The sequence below is a fragment of the Leptonychotes weddellii genome, chromosome 8, assembly GCF_054177405.1.
Source record: "Leptonychotes weddellii isolate Sample4059 chromosome 8, ASM5417740v2, whole genome shotgun sequence".
NCBI lineage: Eukaryota > Metazoa > Chordata > Mammalia > Carnivora > Phocidae > Leptonychotes > Leptonychotes weddellii.
The window spans coordinates 93,625,242-93,645,700 of NC_138376.1; the positions used below are offsets into that span (position 1 = coordinate 93,625,242).

Consider the following 20,459-nt stretch of genomic DNA (forward strand, 5'->3'; position numbering starts at 1 on the left):
TACTACCTCATAAGAGTATTGGGAGGTTTAAAGTGAGATAATAGATATGAAAATGTTCATGTTGTATTGAATAAATCTAGTTTCCCTCCTAGGAAGCTTCCTCTTCCGGTAGGAAGATGTTTCTTGGTAGGATTAAAGGGATACATAGAGGGGCGGTGGAGTAAATAAAACTTTGTGAGATGTGAACGATGATGCCAGTAAACAAACATATGGTTTTAGAGTTATGAGGAGTTTCTATATCCTTTATCTCATTAGTTCTTCCCAAGAATACTGTGAATCAGTCAGGCTAGTATTTTTATACCCCTTACACAGGGAGGAACTGTGACTCAGAGAAATTAAATGAATTAGCCAGTATCACCTACAAGCCTGTAATGCGGTGAAGTTCTTTTTGTCTTAACAGTCTGGTGCCCTTTAGATTATTCTACGCTGTCCGTCAATGCCAGACAGTTGGCAAATACTAAACAGTGAGAAGTCTAATTGATTCCAAAGTTGTGTCTGAAAATCTAGCCTCGTTCTCAAATTTTCCACGATTCCTGCAAAGATGAGCCTATTTGGGAAAGGAGCCTCGCCTACTCCTGGACTCCCGAGGCCCACGCTAAGCTCAGCGTGCCGTTCCTTGGGTCCGCTGAACCAAAGGAGTTGTGTTTCGAATACGAAACGCACTGTGTTTTGTGACTGTTTCACTTTGTTTTTATCATTTCCTGAATTGAAGTTAACCGATTGGAAAGGGCCCTCTTCCAACAACAGTGAAATGGGTAGGTCAAGACTCACATATTTCTGCCCTCAAGTACCACAATTGATTGCCTCCATCCCTTGGTTGATACTCAGCACATTCTGTGGTATGATGTTATCTGTCCTCGCATGTATACCTTCTTTCTCCCCTTTGAGAGTAAAAGTCCCCTAAAAACGGAGAGTCTATTATTCCTTTGTACTCTCAGTTGCCCAGCTGTGGGCCTAGGACTTAATAGGTTCTCAATAAATGTTTGCTGCCACCACGGCTTTTGAGATCCTACTCAGCTTTGACTTCTTAGGGAAGATTCATTAGAAAACATCATATGAAAGAGGGTTAGTTTTAGAACAAACAGTATCGGCTGCCTCCTTGCCTCCCTGTACGGTAAATGATTTCCTGAGAATTCTTTCGTAGAGACAATTACTAGGACGATAAAGAATGCTTTGGGGGTGCCTGGGTGGCTCAGATGGTTAGGCGTCTGCTTTCGGCTCGGGTCATGATCCTGGGGTCCTGGGATCGAGCCCCGCGTCGGGCTCCTGGCTCAGCCGGGAGTCTGCTTCTCCCTCTCCCTCTGCCTCTCCCACTGCTCATGCTCTCTCTCTCTCTCTCTGTATCTCTGTGTCTCAAATGAATAAATAAAATCTTTAAAAAAAAAAAAAAAGAATGCTTTGAAAAGCGCTAGGAATTACCAGGTCCACTTAAAGGAAAGAAGAGGCAGGCGCCTGGGTGGCTCAGTTGGTTAAGCGACTGCCTTCGGCTCAGGTCATGATCCTGGAGTCCCGGGATCGAGTCCCGCATTGGGCTCCCTGCTTGGCAGGGAGTCTGCTTCTCCCTCTGACCCTCCTCCCTCTCGTGCTCTCTGTCTCTCATTCTCTCTCTCTCAAATAAATAAATAAATAAATAATCTTTAAAAAAAAAAAATAAATAAATAAATAAAAGAAGAGGCAATACAGGTTCTACTCTCCTAAACACGAACATGAGGCTGTTGAAAATTAGGTCTGAGGCCTGAGCAGACTGCGATACGCAGCTGTCACTGGGGCAAAACACCTCTGAGATGAAGTTGAATTTCTAAGGAGTAAGAGCCAAGTGTGTTTCGTGTGGGCCCTACAAATTATAGTGATTTGGTTTCAGCCTGAACAAGCACCACAAACAAATCCTGGCAGGCAGGGTCCCTACAGGAGGGGCCGAACAAGTCAGTTTTCATTTCCTTCCAAGCCCTCATTCGGCTGATCCATCCACAGAAAAATAGAACAAAAGGCAAGAGATTACTGCACCCTAAAGCATCCAAGTGGCTTATTCGGCTCAGGGGTTATTTATAGCAAGCTGGCTCACACTGAGCACTGCTGCAAATGTGCAAATGGAAGCTTCAGGACTGTAACAGTAGACAGAGACGCAAGGTGTGATCAGTGATTCCATTCTCAAGCCTGTTGTGGTTCTGATCTGGCCACGCCTTTCACCGCCACCATGAACATTTACCTCAAAATAGGCTCATCCTCTTCTTCATGTGCACGTTCTATTTGCAGATGTTGTTATGAGGACAGATCCATCAGAAATGACTGATGTGGAGTCTGTGGTCAATAATTTTGCATCTTCGGCCAGGACCGGCCGCCGGAATGCTGTGCCAGACATCCAGGGCTCAGCCGGGACAGGTGGGCCCTCAGAGTTGCCCCTCAAACTGGAGGCCCTCTCCATGAAGGAAGGTAACGCACAAATTCTCTTCGAATTAGCAGCCCTCTCTTCTTAATCAATCCTTGCCTCTGGAACAGTCTCACTTTTAACTAGTTATAAGTGCTCTTTTTTCTTACGTGTTGACTAAGATCTGTCAATTTTTGTTGAAGGCTAAGTACATTTTTTTTAGGCTTTCTGAAAGTGAACAGTTTCATCTTTTTCTCTTCCAATGTGTATGTGCAAGCTGAACATTTATGTATTTGGTGGACATGTAGAGTCACTCATAGTGCTCATTATTGGGAATAAAATGTGAACAAATATAATCCCTTCCCTCAATAAACTTAAAAATTTATCGAGAAACACTCAGAAATAGAATAGTTTTCCTCCTGTCATCCATTAGCAAACCACTTTGGAAGCTTGGGCTTCACTATAGTATTCTATAAGCCCTTCTATTTCTCATATCTAAAAAGCAGTTTATTATCAGTTGAAGATGAGATCTGTAAGGTGAGTATTTGTATAAAAGGTAACCATTCTTCAGTGGAAAAAGTTGAATTAAGGACAAAGGGGAGCTGTCAAACCAATGAAGGAAAACTTGGGTTTGTCTCCCCATTGCTTACATACAGTTCATCTAGCTTCCGGAGTTTGGTCTTCTGGAAATAAATATAATCATACTGTCAGTAAATTTTTAAAGAAGTCTTTTTATTTAAAAAACATTCATGAAGGTTAAAGAAAATTTCAGTTCCAAGTCATTACCAAGATACCTGTGCCTTGTGCCCCATTTTAGATGTCAAGGTAGACTTCAGTATGTGTGTAGAAATTTATTCCTGCTGCCAAGGAGGCAAGAGGCTAGCAGCTTCTACACATCCACCCTATTCATGCAAGTCCCAGAAGAAGGCTCTTGGTCCTCTGCTTCAGGACATTATTTGTTACCTGATAAAGTTACAAATGTTCCTGGTTTGATCCCTATGAAATAAGTATATCTTTGTTTGGCCAGGGACACCTCACTTGTTCCCAGAGGTCATTGCATTTCTCATATGAGACACTACAAATAATAGCAAAAAAGTACATATGTACATACAAACTATTTGTTTTTTAAAGATTTTATTTATTTATTTGAGAGAGAGAGAGAGTGAGAGAGCACAAGAGGGGGGAGCGGGAGAGGGAGAAGCAGACTCCCCGCTGAGCAGAGAGCCCGATGCGGGACTCGATCCCAGGACTCTAGGATCATGACCTGAGCCGAAGGCAGTCGCTTAACCGACTGAGCCACCCAGGTGCCCCCATACAAACTATTATAAGATGGGAAAAGGGAAAGAAAGAAAATAAATAAAAATGTGTGTAATGGTTTTGGCCTTTTAAGTTTGAAAATGGAATATGGTTACCAGAACATGATATTGCTGTTGAAGGGCCATCCTCAACCAGAGAGGTGGAGAAGCTAAGTTACTTATTAGCCTGACAGGCCTAATTAAAGTTTACATGCCCCAAACACACACACACACACACACACACACAACCTTAATGCTTGTTGACATTACCTAAATGAAAGAGAAAAAATACACGGTAGGAGAATTAGTAATCTTCACCATTTTATTTTGGTCACTAGAGACCATTATCTGAAAGAATATTGTTACTATTTTTATATCGTTAAATAACAAAAATCCAACTAAGTAAATTTGAAGATATAATTGACTTTATTAAGGGATTCATGAATCAGGCAACATCCTATCTAACAAGTTAGAGGGGAGCCCTGAGGAGTTGTACAAAATGAAGGGTTTTTATGAGAAGGAGGGTGAGCCAAGGAATTTACTAGCAAAAGAAAAAGGATTGTTCCAAGCAAGATCACATTCCCTTAGAGGGAAGGGCAAAGGGATTATTAGGTGGATTATTAAGTGGTTTTTAGATAGTTTCCCTCAGATCTGTCCTCTTTGGTTTTTGTTGTCGTTGTTTTTGATATTTTTAGGCGGGAAGAACTCTAGGATCTCAAATGCCTTGCGTCCTGCATGAAATTAACCTGCCTGAAATTTGACTGGTTCATACTCTGTTTTAATCTATGTCTTATAAATTAATAACCATGATAGGGAGGACAATGATGCCTGGTAACATATCAGCAAGAAATGACAGAGGGTGGCAGCGGTAAATGTCACAAAGGGCCTTTTCTTAACTCCCTCTGTCACTATTTGATCCATCGTTCAGTTTAGTGCCCACTAGGTGCTAAGCACCATTCTAAAAACCGTAGCGTAGTGGTGAATCAGACAAAGTCTTGCTGTCATGGATCTTCTATCTCCAATGGGAGAGTTAAATTATAAACAAGTAAATATATGTCAAAAGTGATATGTTCTATCAGAGAATGAAATAGGATGTTGTGGTAGAGTTACAGCGTGACTCTAGACCGAGAAATTAGGGCAACCCTTCCTGAGACCTGAATGACGATGGTGTGTTTTCAGTGGCAGCTGAAGAAAGCAAGAGGCACACGAAGGTCAGAGGTAAACATGGTCTTTGCAGAAGGAGCAGCTAGTAAAAAGCTCTTAGAATGGACGTGCCTCCAAATCCTTTGTCTCTCTTTCTCTGATCCTCACCACACCACCCCTCTATTTCAAGATCACAAATGACATTGTCTCTGATGAAATCAGTGGTCCATTCTTAGTCTCCACCCTACGTGATCTCTTGGCAATTGTGTCTTTGTGGATCGTGCCCCTTCCCCTCAACACTGTTCTTCCCTGGGCTTCCTGAACACCCCATTCTCCTGGTTTTCTTCCTGCTTCACTCGCTGTTCCTTCCCCTGCTGTTGTTTCTTAATGTCCCCTATCTCTTAATGAATTAGATGGTACCAGAACTGTCTTTTGACTTCTTCTCTATCAACATTCCCTCCTCTTGAGATATCGTCCAATTTCACTGGGATAATATAATCTTCCTGATCACTCACAAATTTGTTATCTCTAGCCAGAAGCTCCTCTGGCTTCACACTCATAAATCCATCTGCCTACTTGACCTCTCTGCTTAGCTATCTTACAGGAATCTCAAACTTAATGGGTAATAGGGAGAACTCCAGATATTCTTCCTGACACCTGCTCTTCCTGCCTCTTCTCCATCTTGGTGAATGGCAGTTTCATACTTCCAGTGGCTAGAGCCAAAACTTGGAGTCCTCCTTGTCTTCCCCTCTTTCTCTCATCTTTACATCTAATCTATCAGCAAAAATTGTCAGCTCTGCTTTCCCATTTGTCCAGATAGCTGCCATTTTTCACCTAAAAGATCTGGTCTCTTGGTATCTCTCTGACTCCATTTTCCAATCTTTTTTCTCCCTTCTGTCCCACTTGCAGTTCCTTCCTGCACATTGATGCCTTTGACCTTGCTGTTCCCTCTGCTTGGGATGCTCTCTCCCTGCTCCTGGCATAGCTCACCCCGCCCCTTCTTAGGGCTTCACTCGCATGCCCCTTCTCCCCAGCAAATCCTATCTAAAACCACAACCTCCAGGCCCCAAGACTTCTTGACAACTCCTATTCTTTTATTTCCTCCATAGCACTTAGGACTCCACACATACCACATATTTTACTTGTTCTGCTTCTTCCCCACATCCCTCATTAAAAGTCTCCTGAGAGCTGGAATTTTTTTTTTTTTCCACTGCTTGGTACATAATACATGCTTAATACATATTTCCTGAATGAAAGTTGAAGAACTGAATAGAGTCCATCAGATTTAACTTCAGAGATGCCAGTGATGATTTCAGTAAGCACTTTTGGGGAAGCAGTAGAGACTTAATAGTTTTCATTTAAAATGGAGACAGCAAAGGATGATACACTTTAAAGGATAAAAGACAAGACAGTATGTGGAAGATTTGTGGTTGAAAGAAGGCCTTTGTTAGTGTGAAGGTGGTGGTGACTTGAGGAAATGAGGAGTCAGGAGAAAGGGAAAGTCAGGTGAAAGGGAGGCGGAGGATGATTGTTAAGAGTCAGCTTCCTGATGAGGCAGAAACGGATAGGATCCCCGATCATGAAGGAATAGACCTGGAAAGTCTGAGCAGCACCAGGCCCGGCTCCAAAGGTCTGGGTGAGTGTGGTTGCACAGGGCCCTTGGGCTCAGAAGAGGTTTGCACTCGGTGTCAGGCGCTACTGTTGCTGTCTTGAAGTTTTCCATATTTTTTGAATAAGAGGTGCTGCATTTTCATTTCGCACTGGGCTCCAGTAAATTGTGCAGCCGGTCCTGAGGAGCACACTTTCCATTGTAATAGGAGGGAAGGTAGTAGGAAAAACAGATGACGAAGTTTTAGAGGTTTGGTGGCAGAAAGTTGAGGGAGCCTTTATCTGATGGCTTTGATTTTTTTTTTTCCTGTGAAGTAGAAAGATCATCTCCTAAGAGCAGAGGAGGTAGAAAGTGTGAGGAAGTCGGAGAGAGTGTGATGCCTATGGGGAAATCATTAAGGGGGTGGGGCTATGGAACCAAATTGTGTCTCTGTCATTTACTAGCTCTGTGACTTGGAGCAAGTCACTTAACCTGTCTATGCTTTGATGGACTAGTCTATAAATGGAGATTGTAATAATACCTCAGGAGACTGCCTGGCTTGTAATACTTCTGGAGAATAGGAGAGAAAGGTAACTAGCAGAATGTAGATTGCCAAACCGACCCGTATTTCTTTCCTTTGTGTAGTGTCCATATCTAGATTGAGGGCAAAGCGTGTCAGAATCAAGGAGAAAATGATTAGGGTGCATAAAGGAAATCCCAACTGTTTCATTCCAGTATAATATGAAGTATATTTCACTATATTCTATAAGTGAATGAAAATATTTATTTTTTTTAGATGTAAAAAAGAAAAATGAAGAAACAACACAAAGGCAATTGGAAAAGCCAAAGAAAGAAGAAAAATGAAGGCTCAAAAACTATCAAAAGTACTGAATTTCTGTACATTGAAAGACTTAATGTCTCTGCTTTCCTGAGATGTTTGATCTGGTAGTAACTATGGTAACATTGCAGCCCTAAGCAACATGTGTGTATTAGACAATTTTGTTGTGATGCTACTCACTTGGAATGCAACCATTGATGTCCAATGTAGGTTATTAAAAGGCATATTACTTCCAAATTGCACCCAAGGAAAAGGTTAAGAATGTATGGTCACTTAAATACATATCATTATCTATAAACCCAACAAAATCCACTGCTCTCTTTTGGATTTACGTGGCCAGATGTATTTTTAATTCCATTTTTATGGTAACAGATAACCCGTTTCTTGGTAAATATAAAGCAAACACTATTCATTTAAAACTTTATGGAATTTGTAGGACATTTTTTTTGATGGGAAGGAATAATAGTCAAAAACATATAGAGAATATTTATTTTTAATCAAAAATGCACACTTTTCCCCAAACCCTAAAAGGATTTGGAAAAATTACAAAAGTTTGACAACCTAAATATCTCCAGGATGTTTTTGTTTGATTCATTTTGCTTCTAGTCTATGCATACTGTGATTTTTCATGTGGACTCTCAGAACACAAAATTTGTGACGAATCGTTTATGTGGAACATGCCTATTAAATGAATTTTGCTATCTTCCTTAACTTTGGCGTACGTGTGTGCATATGTTTTTCTTTAATATGAATTATACAAAACACTTTACTAGTTGCTTTATACTGTCTTTTCTTATTCTTAGGGCTTTTGTGTCTTGTAACTTGTTTCTAAAATGATTTCCTCAGGAATGCAGACCTTAATTTTTATATCTTTCCTAAAGTAGCTAACATAACACATAAATATTTAGTGAATGTTGTAGGTAGAAATAGCAAAATACTTGCTTTTAATATATATTTAAGCATATATTTTCAAAGGAACAAAAACAAAACCAAAGTTTTAGTAAATTTTGATTTATTAGACATTTTAGGAAAATAATAAAATTCTGAATTTTTAAAAAATGGAGTAATGAATTTATTTTCATTTTCAGATATATATGCATGCTCTTATATTTTATTTGATTGTTGACATAGGTCATGTCTGTATACAGTAATCAAATAAACTCTTCACTGTTCAAGAAAGTTGTTACTGATACGTCTTATTTTTATCATCTTAGCTATACCAACTGAAAAAGGGTGACACATTTTAAAGGAGGAAGTTAATAAACTTTACAGTATAAATCACTTCCTATGTATTATTTCATCGACAAAGTCTAACTTAATATCTTACATATACCAGAGGGGTAGATTTCAAAGAACCCGATTGTTTTCTCAAATACAAATTTTTTTTATAGAAGAATCTAAATTAGTATCTTAGGTGTAGCACTAAATTAATATTCAGTAAAATGTATTATAGCCATTAAAACTATATTTCAGAGAGTTATTGAATGACATGCTATTATGTAAAGAGTATAAAGAGTATTAGAGTAGAACAGTAGTTTTTAACTTGCGGGAGAGTGACAATTTGGCCTCAGAGAGGACATTTGGCAGTATCTGGAGACATTTTTGACGCAACTAGGGTGGGGGCTGGGGAGAGAAAGCGCTACTGCCATCTAGTGGGCAGAGACTAAGGATGCTGCCAAGCTGCCAAGCATCCTGCAGTCCTACCAGGAGACCCTGACGGCAAAGAATTATCTGGCTATGGGGGTCAGTAGTGCTAAGTTTAAGAAACCCTGGATTAGAATTAAACTGTTAAGCATGTGGATTTTTTTTTATTAAGCATTAATACTTTATTGTCAACGAATTGTCAGATCATTCCTATTTCCAAATGTTTAGTATTTATACAATAATTTCTTTTTTTAATCTGGGTGAAGGAATTATACACACTGGATTCATTATAAAAACATGGTGACCAACCATCAAATTGAGTCTTCATAGCTCCCCTGTTTTCTTACATTTATAAAGGCTCACTTTCTGAAATAGTTATTTTTTGTCTCATTTTTTTTTTAAGTTTTTATTTAAATTCTAGTTAACATACAGTATAGTATTAGTTTCTGGTGTACAATATAGTGATTTAACGCTTCTTTATACACCATGCTCATCACAACAAGTGTCCTCCTTTATCCCCATGACCTACTTGACCCATCCCCCACCCACATCCGCTCTGGTAATCATCAGTTCGTTCTCTATAGTCAAGAGTCTGTTTCTTGGGGCACCTGGGTGGCTCAGTTGGTTAAGCGACTGCCTTCGGCTCGGGTCATGATCCCAGGGTCCTGGGATCGAGCCCCGCATCGGGCTCCCTGCTCGGCGGGAAGCCTGCTTCTCCCTCTCCCACTCCCCCTGCTTGTGTTCCCTCTCTCACTGTCTCTCTCTCTCTCTCTCTCTCTGTCAATTAAATAAATAAAATTAAAAAAAAAAGAGTCTGTTTCTTGGTTTGCCTCCCTCTCTTTTTTTCCCTTTGCTCATTTTTTTGTATCTTAAATTCTACATATGAGTGAAATAATATGGTATTTGTCTTTCTTTGACTTATTTTGCTTAGCATAATACTTTCTAGCTCCATCCATGTCATTGCAAATGGCAAGATTTCATTCTTTTTTATGGCTGAGTCATATTCCATTATATATTAAATAGTGTGTGCATGTGTGTGTGTATGTGTGTGTGTGTATACACCATGTCTTCTTTATCCATTCATCAGTCAATGGACACTTGGGCTGTTTCCATAATGTGGCTATTTAGATAACACTGCTATAAACATTGGGGTGCATGTATCCCTTTGAATTAGTATTTTTGTATTCTTCGAGTAAATACCTAGTGGTGCAATCGCTGATCAAAGGGTAGTTCTATTTTTAACTTTTTGAGGAAACTCCATACTGTTTTCTACATTCTTGCATTCCCACCAACAGTGCAAGAGGATTCCCATTTCTCCACATCCTCACCAACATTGTTGATTTTAGCCATTCTGACCAATGTGAGGTGCTATCTCATTGTAGTTTTGATTTCCCTGATGATCAGTGATGTTGAGCATCTTTTCATGTATATTGGCCATCTGTATGTCTTCTTTGGAAAAATTTCTATTCATGTCTTCTGCCCATTTTTACGTTGGATTATTTGTTTTGAGTGTTGAGTTTTATAAGCATGTGGATTTTGGATCCATATGACTTGAGTTTGAATTCTATCTCTGCTACTCACTTGCTGCATGATTTTGGGCAATTTACATCGTTTCCAAGTCTCAGCTTTGTCCTCTGTAGAATGGTATTAAGAATAGTACATACCTTGTAGGGTAAGTGGAAGTAGCAAATGAGATAGTATATGTAAAACAGTTGACGAATGGCTGGCAAAGAATACTTATTCAATAAATATTGGCTAACATCATCATCATCTTTATTCCAGATGCTTTGCCATTATTCTCTGGTAGTGGAGGTAGTGGGCAACTGAACTCGTTAATTTGGCTATATTCTGCCTTCCTGTGTGATTTCACAAACATCCCCTGTTCTTGGTGCTGGGAGAAGACACTATAATGGAAATGGATGATTCATAGTAATTACCACATTAGTGCCAATTCAGACACGCTAATGAGCTGCTGATAGGTGATGAGTATTATCCTTTAACAATGAGTCACCTCACTAATGTTTTATGACAGTTACTGCAACAAAACCGAATTTTGAGTATTTAAATGAGTAACTCGTTCCATGAAAATGTAGAAGAAAAAAAATTAACAACTCTTGGGTCATAATATTATATATGGTATTTACTTCTCATCTAAAATTAGAAGATGAGAAATGAAGCCATGTCCTTCCTCACTATTGCTGATAATGACACACATTCCAAATGTATATCCTAAATCACGTATTCATCACAATGCACTCATACATGTCCCATTATATACATATTTAAAAGATTTTATTTATTTACTTGTTTGCCAGAGAGAGAGAGAGAGCACAAGCAGGGGGAGAAGCAGGCAGAGGGAAAGGGAGAAGCAGGCTCCCTGCTCAGCAGGGAGCCCGATGTGGGACTCGATCCCAGGACCCTGGGATCATGACCTGAGCTGAAGACAGATGCTTAACTGACTGAGCCACTCAGGCGTTCCCCATTATATACATATTTATAAGTATTTTGTATTACAGAAGGTATCAGGCTTGTTGAATATTTACTAATGAAAGGATTTATTTTTTATTTTTTATTTTTTTGCTAAAATGGACTCCAGACAAAGGAGAATGAGAGTTCAATTGTAGTTTAAATGCAAAATTGAATTTGCCTACCAACTTTTTGAAAAAATCAGGTTCTTTTGGGAGAACCTTTGCTGTTTTGTCAAAGACAGTGTCAACAGAACTATCTAGTTGGGGCTCATTAAAGAAAGTCTCCAAGCCCATTTTTGCCATTGTCTATTTATAAGCCACTTGCTTTAGTCAATAGCTGTAAAGTCTTAATTAGTACTGTCAGATAAACCAGGACAAGAGGGAATGATAAAGCTATAAAGTGGTTATTTGGAAACTTGACTATAAAGGAGTAGAAAGCAGAACACCAACAACAAAAAATTCTATGCCGTGTGCCAAGAGATCTTTTTGTGATCTGGGCTGGAGAGGTTAGAACTGTCTTAGAATGTGAGTGACTACAGAGCAAGGTGTCCTATTTGCAAAAGGAAATGGTGCATTAGCTTCAGTTTTGCTAGCTCAGTTGGCTTTGGCCAGTTTGGGCAGATGATGGTGGTAGAGAGGGAGAGAGAGAGAGAGAGAGGAAGAGCTACCAAAGCACACTAGCCTATTGCCTTATCTGACACCTCAAATTCAAATTACAGTTCTGTCATTTGCTGTCATGGCTTTGTTATTTTAGTCTCTGTGCTGCAATTTCCTCAATGTGTAAAATGGTGAATTATGCGAATCAAATGGTGGATACTAGTAAAGTGCTAAGGAAAGTGCCTGACACATAGAAAAGCTGTTATTATTATTAGCAATTATTATTAATAATTTCCTGAGCATAAAAAGTGACAGAGACTTTAAGGTGAATGTCTGTTCTTTTCTATGTTATTTGCCAAAGTACATTTTCCTCCTATTTCTTTGCTCTCTTTTCTTTCCATGAGCAGCACCTCTTTAGCTAAAACCAGGACTGATTAATCAGAGTGGATTCCATTTTCTTCCAGAGTTATTGATGACAATTCTTACTGAACACTGGAAATCTGCAGCTATTTAAAAATGGAAGCATTGGGGTGCCTGGGTGGCTCAGTCGTTAAGCGTCTGCCTTCGGCTCAGGTCATGATCCCAGGGTCCTGGGATCGAGCCCCGCATCGGGCTCCCTGCTCGGCGGGAAGCCTGCTTCTCCCTCTCCCACTCCCCCTGCTTGTGTTCCCTCTCTCGCTGTGTCTCTCTCTGTCAAATAAATAAATAAAATCTTTAAAAAATAAAAAAATAAAAAAATAAAAAATAAAAAAAAATAAAAATGGAAGCATTGGCTCAAACAAAAGGCTGGAAAAGTGTTGTTGTTCCCTGTTAGAATTCTAGGACAAATTTCTTATGGAGCACATACCAATAGGAATAATGATAATAATATGTATATATACTATATAATAATACTTACTATTATTATATAGCCATTCTTTGAGTGGTGCTTACTAAGTACCATAGTAGATCCCCCTGAAGCTTCAGAATAATGATCATACAAAATAGTTGCTAATGTTCCTCATTTCACAGATGAAAAAAATGGATTCAGGAAGTGCCTTTGGGAATTCACACACGTAAGAAAGTAACAACAGTGACCTGCGATGAGGCTCTCAGAGCCAGGATATTCATTGCCTCTCTGGCACAAAAAGGCCCTTTGTTCAAACCATCTCATCTGCCAGTCTTACTAAGTTTTTCTGAATTCCACTCAGGATTCCTTTTTTTTTTTTAAAGATTTTATTTATTTGCGAGAGAGAGAATGAGAGACAGAGAACGTGAGAGGGAGGAGGGTCAGAGGGAGAAGCAGACTCCCTGCCGAGCAGGGAGCCCGATGCGGGACTCGATCCCGGGACTCCAGGATCATGACCTGAGCCGAAGGCAGTCGCTTAACCAACTGAGCCACCCAGGCGCCCTCCACTCAGGATTCCTAAAAAAAATTGAAAAGTTGTATATAGGCAGCATAGCCCATTAGCCATCATGAGGCATTTATGTCTCAGCACCAGGAATTTTATTTATTTGTTTGGCATTTATTCATTCATTCATTTATATTTTATCTTACTGAAGAAAAGATTCTATATGGCAAGTGCAATTGCGGTTTAATTCGTATTAACTTGCCAGACTCTGCGGGACGGAAACCGGTGAGGAGCTTGTGGCTCTTTCGGGCGGGAGGTAGTACCCTGGAAATGAGGCAGAGGCATACAAGCTCCCCTGAAAAGGAGACCCAAACTTGCCTCATTTTACATTTGTCCTGGGGCTGCCTCTGACTGGAAAGGGCACACTGATAATCTGTGGGAATCCCAAAAATGATCTGTCATGAACTAACCATAAATATCTTAAAGGTAGGGCCACACAGGCAAATGAAATGGTCGCCTTTGTTCTATGCAGATCTATTTCGGGGGTTGAGTAATATTTGGCCCCGCCGATGGCCGAGAAGCACCTGAAGCACCAGGTGGGATCGCTATGGAGGCCTCAGGGAACCATTCTCAGTGCAAGAGATTAGAGAAAAAGTCTTGCCCCATCTTAGAATGTATGGAATGTACTTTGATAGCTCTTTGAAGGATCTCATGGTGCTTTAGACATATTAGACCTCCAAATACTCCAGTTTTATAAAAAAAATTTCACCTAAATTGGATTTCTATTAGTAGAAAAAACTTACTTTTAAAATATTTCCGTTATTTGATATTATAAAGATTGTGGAGAACAATAGGAAAAAAAGAAGGGGAATGTCAGTCAATAAATGTGAATTTGGTTGCAGAATTGTGGCCTAATTGTAACCTAAATTATAGTCTTTGGGGTAAATTTTTTTTTTCATATGCAAGAATTACTCAAAATCGACACTAGGTGGCGCTGGCACCACATTTCTTACTGATTTCACATGGGTCAAATTTAATCCCTTTTCCTAAGGTTTCCAATTTATTTTGTTTTGATTTGTTTGGTTTTTACCAATTCTGCTCTTTGTGTTGTTCAGGATTATTGCAAAAATAGAGCAACAACAACAACAAACAATTACAGTATTTCAGACACAATTTTTCTGAGATAGTTTAGAAAGGAAATTATGGGCTAAGAAAGTGCGCTAATCTCTGGCTATTGAATTTTTAGGACACCCTATGTTCTTAGGTACCAAAAGAGGGTGCTCTAATACATCTTAAAAATACACTTCTTAGAAATAAGGCTACAACTTTTTCTTCCATGCAACAAAGAATTCTTTTTTCTGTACAACAGGGTCAACTGGATTTCTTTCTTTTTTAAAATTTAAGATGGTTATGCACAATGCCTTATTCATTAAAATCAAGTTAAAAACAGTTCTGAATTCTCTACAATCTTAGATTCAGAACTGGCCTTTGATGTTTTTTAAAGTTAGAAGTACTGTTTTCAGTTGTGACTTTGAGACTTTGAAAAGCCCCTGGCAGCTTGAGCCCAAGTAAATAGCATATGACTATGTGCCTTTATTCTTGATTTAATTAAAAATATCTTCTATCACTTCAGAGTTTCTCCTCCACTTAGGAGAAAGATGGGTCTCATGAAAATAGAATGTGGGTTAACTAAGTGATTATTCCTGGTCTCCCAAGGGCGGGAAGGGAAACAGGGAAACCTTTTCCCATAACTTCCCTTGCACGTTGTGTGGGCAAGTTGAGTGCACAAAGGGGATGCTGGCCGAGTCGTTTTGGCAAGGTCCCTGTGGGAGGTAAGAGGTTCTGAGCACAGCTTCTTGATACCTCTGAAGTGTTGTCACTGGACACAAGTTCCAGATTCAGTGACAGGCCACGTGTGGGTGAGTGAGGAGGGGAAGGGAGAGATAATGCTTAATATGCATTAACAGTTAACACTAGGGGGAAGGAACCCACCTCATCTGAGTGGCCGGTGACCATAAGGACATTCTTCTCTCTTTCTTAAGACTTTCACCCCTTGAAATAATCTATGACTCCTCACCTCATTTGGTCCTTATTCTTAGATGGCTCTGGAATTTGAGGTCTTTGGCAACAACCGTCAGAAAAGAGAAGAGGGAAAACCTCACCAGCTGCCTTTCTGGATGCTCTTTTCAGAGTATCTCCTGCCTCCCTGAATATGGGCCCAGCTGCAAATGATGGACAATGTGATTGGTGGAATGGGAAGAACATTTCAGTTATGACCAAAGGCTGAGAGGAGACAGAAATGACATGGTGTATTTGGAGAGAAATGGGCTGGTGCGGTGGTATTGAGGTGCAGAGAGTGGTGGAAGATATGAGAAATAAGATTGGAAATGAGATTCAGAACAGATTCTAGATACTTGGGAAAGGCAGGCCAAGGCATCTGGACCCTACGCTGTAGGCAATAGCAACTCACTTTAAGAAGTGTTTTTTGTTTGTTGTTTTGAGTAGTGAAGCAGTAAAAGGAAAGTTATCAAACACCTTTATTTTAAATTATCTAAATGAAAATATTTATGCTCTATTCTTAGTCAAATGAGAAATGGGTGGCAATTAACCAAAACTAGCTGAATCTGTCAAAAAGATCTCCACATCAGAGCCAGATCTGGGAAGCTGTAAGAAACCTCAGTCCATACAAATGACTGCTCAGCAGTCACATATTCCCCTCCCTAAACAATCTAATTCTTACAAATCTAACTCACCCTAGCTAGCAGTCTGCTAACAAAAGCAATCTCTCCTCAGATCAAAGGTTCTTCACCCTTTGTTTGTTTTTGGTGTTGCTTAAGAAATAGCACTTCAAATGCCCTCAGCCTTCAGAGAAAGCAGGATGATGTGGAAATCAGAGTCTGAACCACTGTTGTCTCTAAAACGGGGACTTCCGCATTTTAATAAGCTGGTACTCAACCACGCTCTGGTAGTGTAAGTGAGCAGAATTCCCATATTTATGAAGGGTCTACAGTTTATTTTTAGTGTAAATGAGTAGAATTTCCAAATTTACGAAAGGTCCATAGTTGATTTTTAGAGTAAGTGAGCAGAATTTCCAAATTTACGAAAGGTCTACAGTTGATTTTTAGCATAAGTGAGCAGAATTTCCATTTTTATGAAAGGTCTACAGTCGATTTTCTAAAAAGGAACAAAATAGTAACCAGATGGTAGTTGACAGGCCAACTTTAAAGGCAAATATTTGTTGATCTCTTTCCTAAGGGAAAGAAAGTTTGGATAATTAGTAGAAGAAAAGAGTAAGAGGAAAAAAAGCAAGAGGAGAAGAAATGCTGAAAATAATGTATAAAGAAAAATGTGAGGAGAAATAGATATTGGAAAATAAGGGGAAAAAATTAGCCATGTCTAGAAAAATAGAACACGAGAGAAAAAAATTTAACTGCAGATTTTGCTCCAAATGGTTGCCTAGGCAACTTAACTAGGAGTGGTTCTCTCTCTACTGAATAGTTGTTAAAAGACGCCCCGAATTTCTGCTCCACGAGCATCAGCTGGAAAATAAACATGTTTCAGGCATCTTAGTTATGGGCACCATATTTTCTATATTATGCTTTTCTCCTAATAATAGCAGTGGTTGATTTCAGTGATTTTGGAGGGTAATAGAAGAAGAATAGGAGCATTGAAACACAGGCATGGTGAGGGTTTGGAAGTCAAATTAGCCTAGGATGGCACATTAGTATGTGTAACATCAAGTAACAAACTGAGAAAAAAGTAAATTAGGAAGCAGCTCAAAGCCCATTTGGCAATGCGAGATCATCTTTACAGTTTGCCAAGGACGCTGTTGAAAAGCATTTTTCCATGTAAAGAGTTTGGTACACTTGAAGCCATTTAGTGTAGAGACAAAAAAATGTCACATTTTACAAGACAATTTTTTATCCTTCATTAACATGAAGCTTCTACGGATTCTGTTATCACTGTTTCTGTTTAATCAAATAATTATAAAGAACAAGAATATTTCAAAATGCTTTACACCCCCTATTTGAATTTGTCTTTCCTACAGTTTACTGTGTTTTCCAGAAAATGTTAATATTACATTGTTATAAATAAACCCATCTCTACAAAGTTGTCCTTGTATTTTGGGAGCTGAATTCTTGGTGTGTGTGTGTGTTTGTGTGTGTGTTTGGAGTAGTGTGGGAAGGGGGTTGGGGTAACAGGAATAATAAGAGCAGTTGTTTTCCATAATGACTCATGCTATCTCTTTCTTTAAAGCAAAAACAGGAATAAAGAGTGTGAGAATTTTTGCAGTTGTTTGGAAACATACTTTGCTTATGTCATCCTATTTTGCCTTTATATGAACACAGGTTTCTATAAAGAAAACTTACAAAATCATATGCTATCTTGTGAGATAGAATGAATCCTAGATCATAAACATTTATGCTTATAGACAACAAATTAGAAAGGCATAGCATGAAATAAAATTATCTTTGGCTTTTGGCAAATGTTTGAATTTCCTCCTTGAGAATCACTTTGTCAATCATTTACTCTTCACTTTCATCTAGCAGAGAAAAAAGCCAAATCTAAGTTCACAGCAGGACCAGTAGCAAAGCAAATGTAATACTCAACCCTTGGCCACCTATTTGGATTAAGGTCAAGATTTTTTCCAAACCAAGAATGAAGTAGAGAAAGCCAAGAAAAGTCTGGTGGATTTTTCTCAGTTGTATTTATTTTCCTGGATCTAGGTAACACTGAAAAGAAAGTCAAGCAGATATACTATATCTCTGCATATTTTATATCACTTCTGCATACATTCTTTAAGTCTTTTTATGTTTTAGTTGAACAAGATAGCCACATATTTTAATTCCTTTTTTAAAGATCTATTTATTTATTTATTTATTTGAGAGAGAGAGAGAGTGCATGTGACAGCAGGGGGAGGGGCAGAGAGCAGGAGAGAGAATATCCACAAGCAGACTCCCTGCTGAGCAGGGAGCCTGATCTCCATCCCAGGGCCCCACCTCCATCCACGGGCTCTGAGATCATCATGACCTGAGCCGAAACCAAGAGTCAGCTGCTTAATCCACTGAGCCACCCAGGAGCCCTGCTACATACTTCAATTCTAAGCAAATCCTATAAAAGGATAAAAAAGACATCTAATTCAAAAATAATCATTGTAATAAAATAAATAATTTTAGAAGTTCCAATCTATTCTGGTATTATATAATGTTAACATAGTGTATTTCTTACCTGCTGCCATCCAGATATGCTCAGAGATTAGAGCTGAGTGTGTGACCTTGAGTCTCCTCAAATATTACATGAAGGAACTGACCCAGAAGTTCTTTTACAAATTCTATTCTGAAAAAATTCTCTAGGTTTTACTATTTAAGAAAGAATTCATCATATAAAACAAAAGAAAGATAAAAATTAAGCAAAATATAATTCCTAAGACAATATAAAAGAACTCAAAACAGTGTGAAAAGCATTAGTATTCAAATTAAAAAATAAATAAGGGATGATACTGAAGTGGGAGAGCGAAGTTCTTGTCTCACGGAGTCGAAGAATGAATCTCGCCGACAAAGGTGAGTGAGTAAAGCGATAGAGTTTTATTAAGCAGGAATACAGAGAAAGTTCTCAGGAGTGAGAGGGGTCCTGACAGGGTTGCCAATGTGGACCTCCACTGACAGTCTTTTATTTAGAACTGACCAGGGAGCTTGTGGCCTTAACATTCTTGTGACATCTTGGTTTGAGTAAGGGCTGGTGATAACACTTTGATGGCTTCTTCTTTGGGGTCTATTTATTCTTTGTTGGTCACAATGTGACTGCCATAAAAAGACCCCACCTCTGAACAAACCAGGGTGGTCTGGTTTGTTCCCATATCTCTGATTTAGTTAGACCTCAGCATTTCTGGAATTTCTGTGAGGCTGATCAGGTAGCCCCCTACCTATCTCCCCTTACCTAGCCCTGCCTGTCCCTTACTTAATGAGACCCTTCAGGTGTATATCAGTGGGTCATATGCTTGGAAAATGATTGCCAACATGTATCTTGAGGGATAGAGATAAAGAAAGTTTCCAAAAGAATTTTTATATGTTAAAGTAGACTTACAGGAACCTAGGGGTCGGGCTAAGATTGCCTTTTGCCCTTAGCAAAGTGTCAACATCCAGGCAGTTGAGTCCCTAGGGGAATGTCACTGTGCCTGTTCCAAGGACTTGTCAAAGGGCTGTAAGTAGTAAAGAAATTTCATAATTTTTCTTCTGCCTTTGCTTCCCACATCAATACCAGAAAATAGTGCACAAAGAAGGAAAAACAAATGTTTGAAAAAATAATAAGAGAATGTGAATAAAATACATATTTTGTTTTTTCTGACTATTGAATTAGCCAAAATAAAGCAATATGGTGTGGTGGTTAAGAGCCTGGGTCTGAGGCCAACAGACCCGAGACTATGGCTGTTATGCCTCTGTGATTACCAGCCCCGGGCAAGTCTCCATCTTCTTACAGCAAATTGAGAATAATAATAGCAGCGACTTCCTAGAGTGGTGAGTGATGATTTAAATGAGCTTAATGTGTTCAGCACAGTTCCTAGTATATGTTAAGAGTTTAATCTTAATAAGTTATTGTGTCTCTCATGCTGGTGGAAATGTACAGCAGCACAGACATTTTAATAAGCAATTGGATGATGTATTGATGAAATATTAAGTAGTCCTTAACATGCTTTAAATAGTTTTTAATAACACCACAAAGTGGATCTAGCAATCTTAGTTTGGGAACCACGATGAATTAAATGTTCCTAGATGGTCCTTTTAACAAAGACTGTTTCACTTCTAAGCTGTTTTGGTTCAGCACCTCATTTTATGAGAAGAAAATGCATGCACACATACTCACACATACAGATATATGTATGTATGTATGTATTTATATGTGCATATAAATATATAAGAACAACAAAAATCTATAAACTCATCAATGTTGTTTAAAGGGTATATTTTATCATCATTGTGTAATAAATTCTGTATCTTATTTTGCAAATTAGAACATAAAATTCTATTGAAGTTAAGAATTTATTTCAGGTGTATTTTCCACAGGTATATTAATTTTTTAAAAAAATTTTGGGAATGCCCAGAGGTCTCTAAAATTCTTAGCTGTACAGTTTTAAAAACCCAACCACTTGCAAGTTTATGCTTAAATTAAATAAACTTAATTATTTGCAAAAG

At 38.8% G+C, this 20,459-nt stretch overlaps 1 protein-coding gene across 9 annotated transcripts in view; it reads left to right on the forward strand.

The window, feature by feature from the left end:
* The window catches only part of PKIB (cAMP-dependent protein kinase inhibitor beta), a 145,436-nt gene extending 137,496 nt beyond the window's left edge, over positions 1-7,940 (forward strand). For all 9 annotated transcript variants that reach the window (XM_081828896.1, XM_081828895.1, XM_081828894.1 and 6 more), the window contains 2 exons: positions 2,254-2,430; positions 7,188-7,940. In XM_081828896.1, the coding sequence (XP_081685022.1) occupies positions 2,254-2,430; positions 7,188-7,255 (245 nt within the window). In that variant the 3' untranslated portion in view covers positions 7,256-7,940. The remainder of the gene's footprint in view (positions 1-2,253; positions 2,431-7,187) is intronic.
* Positions 7,941-20,459: the final 12,519 nt, after the last annotated feature.